The 18,514-nt window shown below is 38.1% G+C and overlaps 1 protein-coding gene across 1 annotated transcript in view; it reads right to left on the bottom strand.

Moving 5' to 3' along the window:
• Positions 1-6,380: 6,380 nt before the first annotated feature.
• LOC119247752 (C-type lectin domain family 4 member A-like) overlaps positions 6,381-18,514 on the bottom strand; it is a 72,905-nt gene continuing 60,771 nt past the window's right edge. Inside the window, exons 4-6 of the mRNA XM_037514405.2 lie at positions 10,936-11,087; positions 10,053-10,168; positions 6,381-7,731 (exon numbers count right to left, since the gene is read on the bottom strand). Of these exons, the coding sequence (XP_037370302.1) occupies positions 7,584-7,731; positions 10,053-10,168; positions 10,936-11,087 (416 nt within the window). The 3' untranslated portion in view covers positions 6,381-7,583. The remainder of the gene's footprint in view (positions 7,732-10,052; positions 10,169-10,935; positions 11,088-18,514) is intronic.

The following is an 18,514-nucleotide window of genomic DNA, read 5'->3' as shown; positions in this document are numbered from 1 at the left end:
CACAAATATCTCCACATTCTCAACTGTGCAGAATTGAATACTTAAAAAAAAATACCATGAATATATAAATATTGAACTCAACAAGTTATTTTCAGTGATAGTGAGGAAATAGACATTAGGACAGGATTAAAACAGAATATTTTCCTCTGGGTTGGTATGAGGGGCAACAAATTAGAAGGAGAGAAGTGGTTATAAAGCCTCACCATCTGTTTCCAGTTCCCCTCAAAATGAAGAAACATGAACTCAAGAATTGAATCACTTGATGCTCAAGGAGAAGAAAAATTTTTCTCCAGCTATGTATATGTAAAGCAAATTAAAGGCCTCTTCACTTTTTTTTCTATCTCCAATAAATACTCCCCTAATCACCTTCTGATCTTGACCATTGGCAACAGTGGGCTCCATTCTCTGTGCTTCTTTCCATTCTTTTCCCTATAACCATATCTAGATGACAGTGGTATCCCTTTGAACAAAGATAAGTACCCATTGACAGATGGTTGAATAAAGAAAACATGGTATATATAAACAATGAAATATTCCTCAGCTACAAAAAGTAGATAAAATCTTGCCATTTTCATAACATGGATGGACCAGAGGAGTTATACTTAATGAGATGCCAGACAGATAAACATTGTATAATTTCACTCATATGTGAAATCAGAGAAACCAAACAAATCAACCAGCTAAATGAGGCAAAAACAAACTTTTAGATTATAAGACCAATAACGTCTTATCAAAAAGAAAGGGAAGAAAAGGAAAAGGAAAATCAAGTAAATGTGGCCAGTTTTATGAAGGATAGGATTGAACTCTTAGTGGTGAATTTAGTGTATTAGATACAGATGCTGATTTATAATGATACACAGGTAAAACTTATATAATGTTATAATGCAATGTTATGTCAATAAACATTTATTTTAAAAAATGACAAGAGATATGAACAGGTAATTTTAAAAAGAGATAATGGCTAATAAACAGGTGGACTGTGTACAACTTCAGTAATTAAAGAAATAAAATGTAAATCTATTAAAAATTTTAAATAAAAATATTCATTGAACTGTACTCTGAAATTCTAGTTATTTGCTATTTATAAACTGAACCTCAGTAAACTTTGCTTGCTAAAAAAATATATTTTTTATATCAATCACACTAAAATCAGCCTTAATTAACTAGAAAATTTATTAACTCTCATTACTAAGAATTCAGAATAAAAGATAAAACAGGAATAGTTGATTCAGTGGCTCCACAATGCCCTTAGGACTAGGTTCTTGAATGGAAGCTTGCACTCCCATTTACTGCAGCACTGTTTACTATAGTTTAGTTATGGAAACAATCTAAGTGCCCCAAAATACATGAGTGAATCAAGAAAATGTGGTATATATTCACCAGCAGGGGTTAAAATTTCAGTGTTATCAAGCTATCGCCAGCCACTGCAGCATGAGTTCAATCCCTGGCCAGGGAGGTGACCCACATGTTGCAGCAGACCTCTTTTGTCCTGCCTGCTGCCCCCCCCCTCCCCGCAGCAGTGTTTTCATTAAATCCGCCTGTTTAGTTTCCCACTCTGTACGTGGTTTATCCTCTCACCCTCCAACTCTGGCCTGCACCCCAGTTCTTCTACATAAATAAATAAATAAATAAATATTTAAGAAGACTAGGTTGTTTCCAGGGCTGTACTCAGCTATCCATGGTGTTCTTGTCCTCCAAAGGCTAGTTCCACTCATGATCACAGAGTGACTATCAATTACAAGTCAAGTTGCATATTTCCATATTTGCATATTATACATCTGACAAAGGGTTAATAGCCAAAATATATAAAGAACTCAGGCAATTCAAGAAAAAGAAAATACCCCAGTCAAAAAAAAAAAAAAATGGGCGGAAGAGTTAAATATTTCTTCAAAGAAGACATACAGATGGCCAGTATGCACATGAAAAAAAAATTCTCATCATCACTTATTGGGGAAAAGCAAATAAAAATCATAATGAGATGCCAGCTCACATCCATGGGAATGGCCCATCTCAAAAAGACCAAAAATAACAAGTGTTGGCAAATATGTGGGGGAAAAAAGAACTCTCATACACCATCTATTGGTGGGAATGTAGACTGTTCCAGCCCCTATGGAAAACAGTTTGGAGGCGTCTCAAAATATTAAAAATAGATTTGCCCTGGGCCTCCTTGGTAGCACAAGGGGTTGAGCACAGCATTGTGACGCTATCCACAGTCTCTGGGAGTTCGATCCCCGGCTGGCCAGGGAGTTACCCACATGGCGCAACAGACATCTCCTGTCTCTCCCGCTGCTCAGTCTGCCTATTCTGTTCCCCACTCTGTCTCTGGTGAATATTCTCACCCCCTGCACCTGTGGCCTGTACCCCAGTTTTGTATGCATAAATAAATCTTTAGAAAAAAAAATCAAAGATCTAAAAAAATAGATTTACCAAATGACCCAGCAATTCCATGCCCAGGTATCTACCCAAAGAAGGCCAAAACAAATCCAAGTCCTTGCCAGACCCAGCGTGACTGCACCGGACCTGCCTGGACCTGTGAGTGGGGGCACGTGCGCATATAGGAAAGGGACCATGTGCACAGACACATGGTGACATCGGAGCGAGTGCACACTGGTCCACCCACAGCATCTGAGTCCTCACCATGCCCAGCTCGACAGCGTGGGACACACCTGACTCTCAGTCCCTGACAGCCCAGTTGGACACCCTGAAGTCATGCCCATAGGCACCAGTGCACATAAAGCAAATATGAAAGCAAATAGTGGGGAGAAAGTAAAAACAAATGGTCAAGCAAGTCCTTTTCTGGGTTTTAAAAATAGAATTCAAAAACATATATTAACCTCCAGATTTTTTTATTGGTTATTCAGAAAAACCAAGAGATGGAAACAATCTAAGTGTCAACAATGGATAAATGAATAAAGATCAACACACACAATGATGTACTACTCAGCCATTAAAAGAATGAAGTCTTTCTATTTGCAACAACTTGGATGGACTTGAGGGAGTAATGTTAAGTGAAATAAATCAGACAGAAAAAGACATACTATATGATATCATTTATATATGGGATCTAAAAATGATTTAAAACAAGATAAAATCATACCATTTGCGGCAACATCGATGGAGCTGGAAGGGATCATGCTCAGTGAAATAAGTCAGAAGCAAAGAGAAAAAATATCAAATAGTTTCACTTATAGGAGGAACATCGGAAAACAAACAAGGGATCGGGGGGAAAAGACAAAAGTAGCAGCAAACTATAAATGGGTGACATTCAGCTGCAGAGTGGGGAGAGAGGAATCAAAACAGGTGGGAAGAGCCCAAGAGACTATGATGATGGTTCACAAGTGATATGGTGGAGGGAAATTTATGAGCACTACACTTAACAGGAGAGATCAAATACTGTACAAAAATGGACAACAATATAAGGAAATTAAAAAGTTTAATGAAAAAAGAAGGCAAGAATACTATTTCAAAGGGATATATGCACTCTTATGGTCATTGCAGCCCTATTTACAATAGCCAAGTTATGCAAACAACTTAAGTGCCCAAGGACAGAGGAGTAGATCAAAAAAAAGTGGTTTATATATACAATGGAATATTCTCATTAAAAAAGTAAATGTGGGGCCTCCCCAGTGGCGCAGCGGTTGAGCGCTGGGTTGCGAAGCTGCCGGCGACCTCTGCAGCGCAGCGGTTCGATCCCCGGCTGCTCCCCGGCCACCGGAGGAGGGTCCCACATGGCGCGCAGACCTCTCCTGCCGCCCGCTGCTCCCCTCAGCAGTGTACTTCGGTCCTTCTGCCTGCTCTGCTCCCCGCTCTGGCTCTGGTGAATTCTCTCGCCCTCCCGCGCTTCTGACTGTACCCAGTGCATGTATAAACAAAACAAACAAACAAATAAATAAATAAATAAAAACATGCCTCTATAAAAAAAAAATAAAAAAAAAAATAAAAAAGTAAATGTACTCTTGCTATTTGCACTAACACAGATGGAACTGGAGAGGATAATGCTAAGTGAAGTAAGTCAGAATGAGAAAGCAAATACTTGGAAGTTTCACTTACATGTGGAATATAAAGAAAAAAACATCGGTCAGAGAAAACCAAAGTAATAAATTGCCAACACATCCTTGACATCTGACTGTAAAACTGAGGCAACCAGAAGAGGAGGGTGGAAGGATGGGAACAGGAGCGGGGCCCAGTGGACCATGGTGGAGGATTAGTTGGGTTCTTGTGGTGGGAGTGGTGTGAAAACCTACATTTTTTTTTTTCAATTGTAAGGTTCATCTTGCTTCCATTTTTTTTTAAATCTCCCATACAATTGCAACCCCCTTATTTTGACCCCAATCCCTCCCCTCCCCGCCCCTCACCCCCCATAGAGTGTCTCTGGTTCATAGTTGTTTGTTGATTTTGATTTTCACTATCTTATAGTTATTCATTTTCCTGGCCCCTTATTCAAGTTTTCTAGATTCCTGCTATGAGTGAGACCATCCAGTATTTTTCTTTTTCTGGCTTATTTCGCTGAGCATGATCCTTTCCAGCGCCATCCATGTTGCTGCAAATTGCATGTGTTTATCTTTTTTGAATGCTGAGTAATATTCCATGGTGTATATGTACCACATCTTCTTGATCCAGTTATCTATTTTTGGGCACTTGGGTTATTTCCAAAGCTTAGCTATTGTAAACAGTGCTGCTATAAACATAGGGGTGCAGGTGCTCTTTGGAATTGATGTTTCTGTGTCCTTTGGGTAAATACCTAGGAGTGGAATTGCTGGATCATATGGAAGCTCTATGTTTAGTAGGTCCAGAAATCTCCACACAGCTCTCCATAGTGGTTGGACCAGTTTGCACTCTCAACAACAGTGCAGGAGAGTTCCTTCTTCTCCACATCCTCACCAACATTTGTTGTGGCAGGTTTTTTAATATGTGCCATTCTCACTGGTGTAAGATGGTATCTCATGGTAGTTTTGATTTGCATTTCCCTGATTACAAATGATGTTGAACATTTTTTCATATGCCTGTTGGCCATTTGCATTTCCTCTTCAGAGAAGTTTCTTTTTCGCTCTTCTGCCCATTTTTTGACAGGATTATTTTCTTTGTTGTGGTTGAGTCTCATCAGCTCTTTATAGACTTTTGTGATCAGTCCTTTATCATTAGTGTTGTGTGCAAAAATGTTCTCCCAGTCGGTGGGGTTTCTCTTTGTTTTTGTTATTATCTCTTTTGCTGCATTTGTAGAGGTTTGAAACTATAAACATCTAAAACGAATACAATGATATAAACCAACTTTACCTCAATAAAAACAATTGTAAAGAAAAAATGAAAAATAGATGAAAATAGGAAACATGAAAAAAAGGCTACATATTACTTTGTTCATTTTCACTGGGCGAGGGGATTAGTCAATCCTCTCAGAACAAGGAATGGCAATTCATTGACATGACTTGCAATTTGTAGCTATTCCTGAAACAACCACTAGGGGGATTGTTTGTAGTACTTTGGCTTAATTAGTGTTCACCCAGGGAGGCTGAAGGTGAGGTCATCAAATGACTATACAACAAAAGCTTTGTTTGTAAAGAAGGAATAAATAGACCAACCTTATATGCCACAGTCTAAACATCGGTTCTTTATTATAAAGTACAATTTGCAAAAATTTTGACTGTTGCAGAGCATTTGAATTGCCATTATGTCTTCTGTCCTCCAGTCACTGAATTCATCTTTAAGTAAGTGTGCACCACTGATTATTTCCAGATTGGAAAAAACAGAATTATTAATGAACATTTCAGCATTAAGATCTTCTGTACAAAATGAACACTCCATCAGGTTTGAAGGCTGGCGGGGGTCAGCTGATTTCCACTTTCAGAGGAAACATTCAGGATGTTCAATCTGATTCAGTGGGAATCCCCAGCACTGGAGGAACCACAGAGTTTCCACCTCTTCTTCAATTTGTTAAGTGACACACTGACCACAAAAACTTGAAGTGTCCATACATGTATTTGTTTCTGTTTATTCGTTTTCAATAGCAACAACGAAGATGAATTTAGAGCCAAAAATTCTACTATATATCTTATGTCACACAAATCTATCTACTAATTAACAAACACACGTTTTCCAATAGTTCTGTACAGTGTCTTGTTCTTTACCTTAAAAAATATTTACCTAAACTTTAACCAAGAATTTTAAGAGCCATCTTCTAGAATAGTGTTCTCAAAACATTTACTGTATATTCGAAGAGTAAGAAAAAATTGGCACACAATGTTGAACATTTGCTTATTTAATAACCTTGTATTGATAATGTAATGTAATATGCCTACACTACAAAAATAGGGATTAAATAATGTAAAAAATGAAGACATATTTTCCACTTTATTCAATAATAGAAAAAAAATTATCTTCTCTCATTTTCAAATTGTTACCAATCTTTTTAGCAACATGGTGTGATTGGTGATGTTTCATTATTTGACTGTATTTCATTATTTAGCATAATCTTGGTTTCAAGTGATAATGAAATTCAAAGGTGCCTCAGTTATACATTGCTGAATGACAAGTGACCCCACAGCTTAGTGACTTAAACAACAATTTTATCATTTTCTCACATTCTCAACTCTGTCCATTGATTTGAATGTAACTGAATGCTTCTTCACCTAAAGGTCGTTCTTTGACACAAACTTTCATGAATCTATTTCACACACATCTTTGCTAGTGCTCTAGTGAAAATTACGACAGGCTCTGTCCCACATTGATAAAATAAAAGATGGGGAAAGAGCAGAGTTCCAGCACTAAGACCACCATTCTTCATTTCACTCCAGTTCAAGCACATCCTTAATTCTGATAATCAAAGGAATTTAGTGAAATAGGTCCTTTTTGCTCTTTCTTCATTCCATCCTCATATTATTGAAATAACAGTGGAAAAGTTTGTTGTAAATAAAGTTCCCAGGGAATCTCCCCTATTTGTTAATAAGTTGCTCCCTGGAAAGTAGAATGGAAAATGCTACATAGAATGCATAAGAATAGTCCTATTAAAAAAACAAACAAAAAAAACACCTAGCTTTTAGACAGTCAGGAAATGAGTGAATCAGGATAATAGGGAACCATCCCCACAGATCACATTGGGACCTGTAAGTCATGCAAAGAATCAGCTTGATCACAATCAATCTTAATTATCACACTGAGACAATGAACTACAGCCTTTCTTGTAAATATGACATATTCTGTAATATCATAGGAAGAAAGCTATCTCAGAAAATTTAGTAAGAACATGAAAACAAACCAGATGGAGGAACTACATCACATAGTTACATCAATATTGAACAATTAGAACTAGCAATCAGACAAAAATTAGGAGAGGCTTTCCATGTTCCCCCAATTTGTCTGAAAAAGGCTTTCCGTATAGTCTATGCACGTGGAAAATGTTCAGTAAATGTTCATTGTATGAACGAATGAAAGTGTCCCCTGATTCTATCACAACCAGAATAGGTAACAGTCTGCTGAAAAAGTCTATGAAACCCCTTATAAGAGTCTTACATATAAATATAAAGAGCAAATTAGTGATCTCTGCGATGATGGATGCCAGTTCAATCACACGTTTCATTGAGAATGTTCATTCATATGTAGATCTTTGTCATCTTGCAAACTGACATGTGATTTTCATGACAATTGACATTATTCCAGCCCCATTTGTTTCTTTCACGAGGTTTAAGTAGAATAACACAATGATTTTTTAAATTATTGGGTTCACCTTGGTGCCAGAATCTGAAAGAGAAAGAAAAGATTTTTCTTAGGGGCCTCCTTGGTGGTGCAGCGGTTGAGTGCTGGGTTGCAAAGCTGCCCGCAGCCTCTGCAGCTGGTTCTATCCCCACCCACCGGTGAGGGTCCCATATGGCGCTCAAACCTCTCCAGCCGCACACTGCTCCCCTCAGCAGTGTACTTCGTCAGTCTGCCTGTTCTCTTCTCCACTCTGGCTCTGGTGAATTCTCTCAACCTCCCGCACTTCTGACTGTACCCAGTGCTTGTATAAATAAATAAATAAATATTTTTTTTAAAGATTTTATTTATATGCAAATCAAAACCACAATGAGATGTCACCTTCCACCAGTGAGAATGGCACATATTTAAAAGACTGGCAATAACAAATGCTGGCGAGCATGTGGAGGAAAAAGGAACCCTCCTACACTGCTGGTGGGAGTGCAAACTGGTCCACCACTATGGAAAGCTGTGTGGAGTTTCCTCAAACTACTAAAAAATGAAGCTTCCATATGACCCAGCAATTCCACTCCTAGGAATCAACCCAAAGGACACAAAAACATTACTTCAAAAGGATACCTGCACCCCTACATTTATGGCAGCACTATTTACAACAGGTAAGATATGGAAATAACCCAAATGCCCAAAAGTAGATGACTGGATCAAGAAGATGTGGTACATATACCAAATGGAATACTATTCAGCAATCAAAAAAGATAAACTCATGCCATTTGCAGCTACATGGATGGAGCTGCAAGGGATTATGCTCAGTGAAACAAGCCAGAAAGAAATAGAAAAATATAAGATAGTTTCACTTGTAGGAGGAATATAGGGGAACCAAATAAGTTCTCAGGAAAAAAATAATGATAATAAATAAAACAAAATCAACAGGCAACTATAAATCAGAGACATTCTGCAGGGGAGAAGGAGAGAGTAGGATCAAAACAGGGGAGGGAAGAACACAAGGGACCATGGTGATGGTGCATGAGTGACTTAGTGGTGAAAATTTTACGGGGACTACACCTGAAAAGAGAAAGCAAACATTGTACATAAATGAACAATGGTGTAAATACATATATTAATTAATTTTTAAAAATTGCTTACAAAGAGTTAGAGACATAAGAGGGAGATACCAGGGTTGAACAGTGGAGGCCAAGGTCACACTCCCAAACCATCCTTTCCCAACTTGATACAGCTTTTCCTCTTTTTGTGTCTGGCATTTCCCTCAATAAGTGAGCTATTGACCCAGAATTGTCATGTCACTGCATCAAATATTCTCCCTGCAGAGATCCCAGGGGCTTCCTTCTATTTGTCCATCTTTATGTCCTGTTCCCTAGAGACTGTCAATCCATGTGCTCCCTTAAATGATAAACAGAGGGCCTCCCTGGTGGCGCAAGGGGTTAAGCACCACACTATGAAAAAATCCGCAGCCTCTGCATCATGAGTTCAATCCCCGGTGGCCAGGGAGCAACCCACATGGCGAAGCAGACCTCTCCTGCTCGCCGGATGCTCCCCTCCTCAGTGTGTTTCAGTCAGTCTGCCTGTTCTGTGCCCCACTCTGTCTCTGGTGAATCCTCTCACCCTCCCCCAACCAGCATCTCTGGCCTGTACCCCGGCTCTTATATGGATAAATAAATAAAACTTTTTTAAAAAAAGATGAACAGATTTCACCCTGAAATCTGTTTCCTATATTAGTGCTGTTTGTCCAGACCTTTTATCATCTGCTTTGGTGGATGAAAGCAGTCAAAAACCTCTTGTTCTGCTACTAGTCCTGTTACTTTGGACAAGTAATTTTAATTCCTGAATTTCATATCTAAAAAATAGAGACTAGAGTCTATTTCCTATGTATTTCACACAGTTTATCTGAGGAGCATTAAAGGTAATAACATACTAAAATGTATTAAAGTACATAAGAATTTTTACAGACTGCATAAATATGAACTAACACACAATATCAGAATTTAACTTCATTTGACTTATGAGGAATATTAAAACTTATTAATAGCTTCTGATCTTAAAAGACATTATATTATAGTTAGAGATATTGATACAGCACAGACTTGAAGTCAAAGAGGCCACTGTCATCCCTGCTGAAAAGTCTTTCCTAAATTACCTAAACTCTCCAGATTATTTCCTTGACTCCCTAGTGGGGAAATATGGTGTGTGCCTCAGAAGCTACTTGTATGATTAAACCATAATCAACAAAGTTGTTGAACTTAGTGCCAAAAAGTTAAGGGTGGGCCATTTCATTTGCACAGCTAGGAGTTGGAAGACCCTAAGAGACTTGCATGACCAGGGCTCAAGATTCCCTTATCTAATTCCATACTCACGTGGCACTATGGTTGTATGGAGTGCAATCAACCCATTGCCACTGATATTTCCCCTCAGGGTCTGACAGTCCCACATAGTAAGCATATTTTGAATTCACAGTTGAGATGATGAAATCCTAGGGAAGAAGAGAAAGGCATTAGAGCTTTCAGAGTATTGGGGTAGATTCAGGGAATAGGAAGAAAAGAAGAAAAGGGAGGATCCCAGAGAACCACCTGCCCAGGACCAGGGCTTGTCTGACACAGCAGTGCAGGACCAGACACCACTTGAGAGCTCGAACTTTGTCTTAGTCAGCTCAGGTTGCTGTAACAAAACACCACAGACTGGGTAGCTTATAAATGACAAAAAGTACTTCTCACAACTCTGAATGTTTTATGTTCCCAAAAGCAGCATTGGGTACACATGCACTCTCTCTCATTTCATCACTAATTCTTCTAAGGTGTGCATGAGAAATTTTTGCAGATCAAATAATTTTTCTTTCATAACTTTAGGTTTTTTAACTCCATTTTGACAGCTGATTGTGACTCTTAATAAAGAACATTATTTCTCTATTTGATTTTATATCTCTTGTCAGCTAGATAGATAATAATATATAAAATATTTAAATGTTAAAGCAACAAACTGATATTTCAGGCTGAAGTATTTTCACCCTCCACTTAGTCCCCCATATACTTATTTTAAATGCCCCCATTTATTTGGGGAAGACTAGTGTTAGGAAAGCTGGGAGAGGAATGCAAAGAAGGCCAGGATAATCCTCTCCCATCTATTCTATTGACAGCCTTCTGCCACAGCAGCAATATCCCAAAACAATGAAAACCTGCTCCTTGGTCATGAGAGGTGTAGAAACCCAGGCTGACCTCCTGGCTCTGCTCTACTAGAGAGTACCTGCTCCTCTTTGGTGGTGACCACCAGCAGGTGAGCTTGCATCGCTGAGCAATTCTTCTCACTCTCCATCCAGTTTTTTTCTTCAGATGCAATAAAGTAACAGTTTGAACCATGAGACTTCCAATTCTTTGGGCAGCAGCTCCATGCTTTCTCTGCATTGAAGAAGGCCACATAGGTGCAATAAGAGAAAAGTAATTTTAAAGTGTGTGTATCATTAAAATGAAGGACCAAGGGAGACTGCATGGAAACTGGAACACCCATCTCCCCAGAGGCAACAAGGAATCCCCACCTGTCCAGGGGTCAAGGAAGCCAAGTCTGCCTCCATCAGGCAGTAACAAAACAGGGACCCCTTGTCCTTGTCATGGTGGTGTCAGTAATCCCAGCCAACTAAAAGGTTTAAAAAACATATAGACCAAAGAACATAATACAAAAAAGTCCTTGTTTTGAGGAAAATCGCCCCTATACCAAGAACCACAAAGTTAATTTTATTTATTTTTTTAAATAATTTTATTTTTATATTCCCCATACAATTGCAACCCCCCCATTTTAACCCCAATCCCTCCCCTCCTGCCCCCCACCCCCCAAAAAGTGTCTCTGGTTCATAGTTTTTTGTTGATTTTGATTTTCACTTTCTTATAGTTATTCATTTATTCATTTTCCTGGTCCCTTATTTAAGTTTTCTAGATTCCTGCTATGAGTGAGACCATCCGGTATTTTTCTTTTTCTTTCTGGCTTATTTCGCTGAGCATGATCCCTTCCAGCGCCATCCATGTTGCTGCAAATTGCATGTGTTTATCTTTTTGAATGCTGAGTAATATTCCATGGTATATATGTACCACATCTTCTTGATCCAGTCATCTATTTTTGGGCATTTGGGCTGTTTCCAAAGCTTAGCTATTGTAAATAGTGCTGCTATAAACATAGGGGTGCAGGTGCTCTTTTTGAGTTCATGTTTCTGTGTCCTTTGGGTAAATACCCAGGAGTGGAATTGCTGGATCATATGGAAGCTCTCACAAAGTTAATTTTAAAAATAAATAAATATTATTTCAATACCAAGATAACAGTTACATAAGAATATTTGAAAAAAGTATTAAATCACAGAAAGATAGCTCAATAAGAAAATACAAGTATTTTGGGGGGAAAAAAGACAAAATTAAAAATGTTAGCAAAGAAATAGAAAAACTCAGGAAGTAAATTAACCATGAGGATAAACAAACAAAATGTTATAATTGAAAAAAATAAGACCCCAAACTAAGGGCTACTCAGTGAGTAGTTCAACAGCAGAATGGTGAGGACAGAGAAATCAGTGAATTGAAAGAATAACAAATTATCCAAATGAATACAGAGACAAACTAAACCATTTGAATAGATTTTAACTTTCCAGTTTGGACTGTAAGATTAAAATTACCACTCCATTCTACCAAGTGAAAAGATAAACTACAAATCAACTATTTACAGGACAAACTGCTATCTCCCAAGAGACAGGCAAATAAAGAGAATCACAACCTACTGGAGCAGAAACTTCTGTGGGAATCAGTTTCAGGGAAGGGAAACAGGAACAATAATTGTGCAATTGCTGAAAAATCAGTGTAGACAAATCTAAGGGATAAAAACTTTAATGGGAGAGAGGCAAAACTTTTTGAGTTTTATTCCCTGGAACTCTAGTGGGTTCTAAAAGTATCTGATTTATGGAATATTCCAACAAAGCCAGCTAAAATTGCTGTTTAGTTATTCTGCCCTGTGATTTTATGCAAAAATAGGTAATATGGTTTAAAAGAAGATTTGGTTTGCAAACTTTAGCTACGCTGATGAAACAATTTGGGATCAAGGTTGAGAGAACCTGTTTTTGCATAAGTTGAATCAATTTTAATATACTTCCTGTGATTTGATATCTTTCCTGTTTTGTTTTGGCTAATGCCTCCAGATGTTTTTTGTTTGTTTGTTTGTTTTTTGTTTTTTTGTTTTTGGCTTGGACTGATAAAATATTTCCCAGGAATGGAGGACTTTCGCTTTCCACATAGACAATACCTGGAGAGACTGGTTTACTTTCCAATGGGAATTCTGAGAAAAATTTTCATGAGACTACACCTCAGCATCCATCCATTTGCTCTTCAACACTGTGGAAATGGTGGCAAAAAATGAAAGGGGGGACTTGTTAGGGGGAAAGGATGTCCTGAGCTAATTCCATACAGGTTTTGTGGATGCCGCCCCCACTCCATCAAGATACTGGGATCAACAAATCCCAGGATCCCCAAAGGGAAGTTGCAAGGACGTAAGGGCAGAGTTAAACAGCCATTTTCTCTGTTTGTAAATAAAAACCAGCCATGTTAGTGGGGTTGGGCACACTTGGCTCGTGCTCTTGGCCAGGCAGGTTTGGTCTCAGTGGGTCATTTGGGATTCCAAGTTGGTGGAATGGGTAGGACACATTTAAGAATTTATCTGCGATGGTCTCACTCATAGCAGGAATCTAGAAAACTTAAATAAGGGACCAGGAAAATGAATATAAGAAAGTGAAAATCAAAGTCAACAAAAAACTATGAACCAGAGACACTTTTTGGGGGGCGGGGGGGAAAGGATTGGGGTCAGAATTGGGCGTTTGCAATTGTATGGGGGAATATAAAAATAAAATTTAATATTTAAAAAAAAAAAAAATAAAATAAAATCAAAAAAAAAAAAAAAAGAATTTATCTGCTCTTTTCTCCCTGGGTTGTACATTTCCTCATTCCCCTTCCTTTGTAAATAAACTGTTTGTTAACCTTTTAAAAATAAAATAAAAGTATCTGAGAAAAACTCTCATGATTTGGCAAAGAGAAATTTTGAAATATGTGAAAGCATTCTTTTCCTTTTAACCAGGTCTGTCCTCAGAAGAAACTATCTAACCAAAGCCTCATCTGCTGGGGCTTTTATCAGGGCCTAACTGACTAGAGAAAGGGAAATAAAACTTCAGCCCACTATAGTCACCCTGTCATACTTTATGGGAGATAATATAAACAACTGAGAAGCACCTATGAGTTCAAAACCCAGAGGCAAAGAATCACTAAAAGAATGAGACCAAATCATAGAATTAGAGAATATACTTCCCCTCTCCCCAAACATCACTCTTCGTTACTAAGGGCTTCTAACAGCAGTTCCTTTTACTCAATACATCATGTCCAGCTAATGAGACAAAATTACATGACACTAAAAGGCAAAAAGAAAAACCAACCACATAGTTTAAATAAACGGAGTAAACATAAGAACCAGACTCAGATATGGTAATAATGTTGGAATCATAACACCAGAAATTGAGAACCATGGTGTGACTGTCAAAGGCTCCAATGGACAAATAGACAATGTGTAAGAACAGATGGACAATGCAAAAGAGACACAGGAATTCTAAAGGGAAAAAAATTAATACTAGAAATAAAAAATACTATAACATGAAAAAATGTCTTTAGTGAACTGATTAGTAAAATGGACAAAGTTGAGGGAAAAAATCACTGAGTGTGAAGATACATTGATAGAAGCCTATAAAATGAAAAAGAGGGCCTCCCCTGGTGGCGCTGTGGTTGAGCGCTGGGCTGCGAAGCTGCCGGCAGCCTCTGCAGCATCAGTTCGATCCCCGGGCGTTGGCGAGGGTCCCACATGGCGCGACAGACCTCTCCTGCCACACCCGCTGCTCCCCTCAGCAGTGTATTTCTTCATCAGTCTGCCTCTTCTGTTCCCCATTCTGGCTCTGGTGAATTCTCTCACCCTCCCGCGCTTCTGACTGTACCCAGTGCTTGTATAAATAAATAAATCTTTAAAAAAAATAAATAAAAATAAAATGAAAAAGAGCAAAAAGAATTGAATTATAAAAAATGACTACCCAAGTGAGAATGGCACATATTAAAAAAACTAGCAACAACAAATGCTGGCGAGGGTGTGGAGAAAAAGGAACTCTTCTGCACTGTTGGTGGGAGTGCAAACTGGTCCAACCACTGTGGAAAGCTGTGTGGAGATTTCTGGACCTACTAAACATAGAGCTTCCATATGATCCAGCAATTCCACTCCTAGGTATTTACCCAAAGGACACAGAAACATCAATTCCAAAGAACACCTGCACCCCTATGTTTATAGCAGCACTGTTTACAATAGCGAAGCTTTGGAAACAACCCAAATGCCCAAAAATAGATGACTGGATCAAGAAGATGTGGTACATATATACCATGGAATTTTACTCAGCATTCAAAAAAGATAAACACATGCAATTTGCAGCAACATGGATGGCGCTGGAAGGGATCATGCTCAGCGAAATAAGCCAAAAAGAAAAAGAAAAATACCGGATGGTCTCACTCATAGCAGGAATCTAGAAAACTTAAATAAGGGACCAGGAAAATGAATAACTATAAGAAAGTGAAAATCAAAATCAACAAAAAACTATGAACCAGAGACACTTTTAGGGGGGCAGGGGCGGGAGGGGAGGGATTGGGGTCAGAATGGGGGCGCTGCAATTGTATGGGGAATATAACAATAAAATTTATTATCTAATAAAAAAAAAAATGACTACCCAGAAAATGTGGGAAAGACACAAAAGTTACATGGGTTTATGTATAATGAGAAGGAGAGAAGGAGGAGAAACAGAGAAAAGGACAGAAGAACTATGTAAGCAATAATGTTTGAGAATTTTCCCCAAATTAATGATACAGGAATCTCAAAGAATACCAAGCACAATAAATGCTAAGGAAATCTATACCAGCTCATCAGGTAAAAAGTAAAGAATTCTGTATGAACTATGAGCTTTAATTAATGATTTATCTCACAACGGACACAGCAGAAATCAAAAGAATAATCAGTAACTACTATGAACAGTTATATGGAAACAAGTTTAACAATCTAGAGGAGATGGACAAATTCCTACAACTCTACAATCACCCAAAGCTAGATAAAGAAGAAAAGAACACCTAAACAGACCAATTACAATTAGCGAAATTGAAATGGTAATAAAAACCTCCCCAAAAACAAAAGCCCAGGACCTGATGGATTTACAAATGAATTCTACCAAACATTCAGAGACGAATTAGTGCCTATCCTTCACAAACTCTTCCAAAAAATTGAGAAGGAAGGGACAATACCAAACACGTTTTATGAAGCCAACATTACACTAATACCAAAACCGAACAAGGACAACACAAAAAGGAAAACTACAGGCCAATCTCCTAATGAACACTGATGCAAAAATCCTCAATAAAATTTTAGCTATCAGAATCCAACAATGTATCCATAAGATAATTCACCACGACCAAGTTGGATTCATTCCAGGGGCACAAGGATGGTTTAACATCCGAAAATCAATCAACGTTATCCAACACATCAACAAAAAGAAATATAAAAACCATATGATAATATCAATAGATGCTGAGAAAGCTTTCGACAAAGTGCAACACCCATTCATGATAAAAGCCCTTGAAATTCTGGGGATACAAGGAACATACCTCAACATCATAAAGGCCATCTATGACAAGCCAACAGCCAGTACATCATTCTCAATGGTGAAAAGCTGAAAGCAATTCCATTAAGATCTGGAACAAGACAAGGATGTCCACTCTCACCATTGCTTTTCAATATAATACTGGAAGTCCTAGCCAGGGCAATAAGACAAGAGAAAGACATCCAAGGAATCCAAATAGGAAAAGAAGAAGTCAAACTATCACTATTTGCAGACGATATGATATTATACATAGAGAACCCCAAAAACTCCACAGAAAAGCTAATTCAACTCATCAATCAGTTCAGTAAAGTGGCAGGATACAAAATCAACACGCAAAAGTCAGTAGCCTTCCTATACACAAACAATAAATCTGAAGAAGAAGAAATCAAAAAGACCATCCCTTTGTTATTGAAACGAAACAAAAAAAATCAAATATTTGGGAATAATCTAACAAAAGAGGTAAAGGACCTATACAAAGAAAACTATAAAACACTGTTAAAAGAAATAGAAGAAGACACAAAGAAATGGAGAGACATCCCCTGCTCATGGATTGGAAGAATAAACATTATTAAAATGGCCATCCTACCAAAAGCAATATACAGATTCAATGCTATTCCAATCAAAATTTCAATGTCATTCTTCAAAGAAATAGAACAATTATTGATGAAATTCATATGGAATCACCAAAAACCCCGAATAGCCAAAGCTCTCCTGAAAAAAAAAAAAGGGAATGGAGGCATCAGACTCCCAGACTTCAAACTATACTACAAAGCCATAATCATCAAACTGCATGGTATTGGAACAAGAACAGACATACAGACCAATGGAATCGAATAGAAAATCCAGAAATAAACCCACAGATTTATGGTCAACTAATCTTTGACAAAGGAGCAAAGAATATGCATTGGAGCAAAGAAAGTTTGTTCAATAAATGGTGCTGGGAAAACTGGGTCGCTACATGCAAAAGAATGAAGCTTGACCACCACCTCACACCATACACAAAAATCAACTCAAAATGGATTAAAGAACTAGACATAAGACCTGAAACCATAAAATATATAGAAGGAAATATAGGCGAAACACTACGTGATATGCACATCAAAGACATCTTTACAGACACATCACCCAAAGCAGTGATAGTGAAGGCAAAGATAAATAAACAGCTGGGACTACATCAAATTAAAGAGCTTTGCACAGCAAAGAGACAATAACAAAACAAAGGGAAACCCCACCAACTGGGAGAACATTTTTGCACCCAACACTAATGATAAAGGACTGACACAAAAATCTGCAAAGAGCTGATGAGACTCAACAACAACAAGAAAATAATCCAGTCAAAAAATGGGCAGAAGAGCTTAAAAGAAACATCTCTGAAGAGGAAATGCAAATGGCCAACAGGCATATGAAAAAATGTTCAACATCACTTGTCATCAGGGAAATGCAAATCAAAACTACCATGAGATACCATCTTACACCAGTGAGAATGGCACATATTTAAAAAACTAGCAACAACAAATGTTGGCGAGGTGTGGAGAAAAAGGAACTCTCTGCACTGTTGGTGGGAGTGCAAACTGGTCCAACCACTGTGGAAAGCTGTGTGGAGATTTCTGGACCTACTAAACATAGAGCTTTCCATATGATCCAGCAATTCCACTCCTAGGTATTTACCCAAAGGACACAGAACAATCAATTCCAAAGAACACCTGCACCCCATGTTTATAGCAGCACTGTTTACAATAGCGAAGCTTTGGAAACAACCCAAATGCCCAAAAATAGATGACTGGATCAAGAAGATGTGGTACATATATACCATGGAATTTTACTCAGCATTCAAAAAGATAAACACATGCAATTTGCAGCAACATGGATGGCGCGCTGGAAGGGATCATGCTCAGCGAAATAAGCCAAAAAGAAAAGAAAAAAATACCGGATGGTCTCACTCATAGCAGGAATCTAGAAAACTTAAATAAGGGACCAGGAAAATGAATAACTATAAGAAAGTGAAAATCAAAATCAACAAAAAACTATGAACCAGAGACACTTTTAGGGGGGCAGGGGCGGGAGGGGAGGATTGGGGTCAGAATGGGGGCGCTGCAATTGTATGGGGAATATAACAATAAAATAAAATTT

Source organism: Talpa occidentalis, unplaced genomic scaffold, assembly GCF_014898055.3.
Source record: "Talpa occidentalis isolate TD23 unplaced genomic scaffold, MPIMG_talOcc4v2.1 talOcc4.16, whole genome shotgun sequence".
NCBI classification, from domain to species: domain Eukaryota; kingdom Metazoa; phylum Chordata; class Mammalia; order Eulipotyphla; family Talpidae; genus Talpa; species Talpa occidentalis.
Note: the sequence above shows the minus strand (reverse complement) of the source record. Positions and strands in the feature narration are given on the sequence as shown.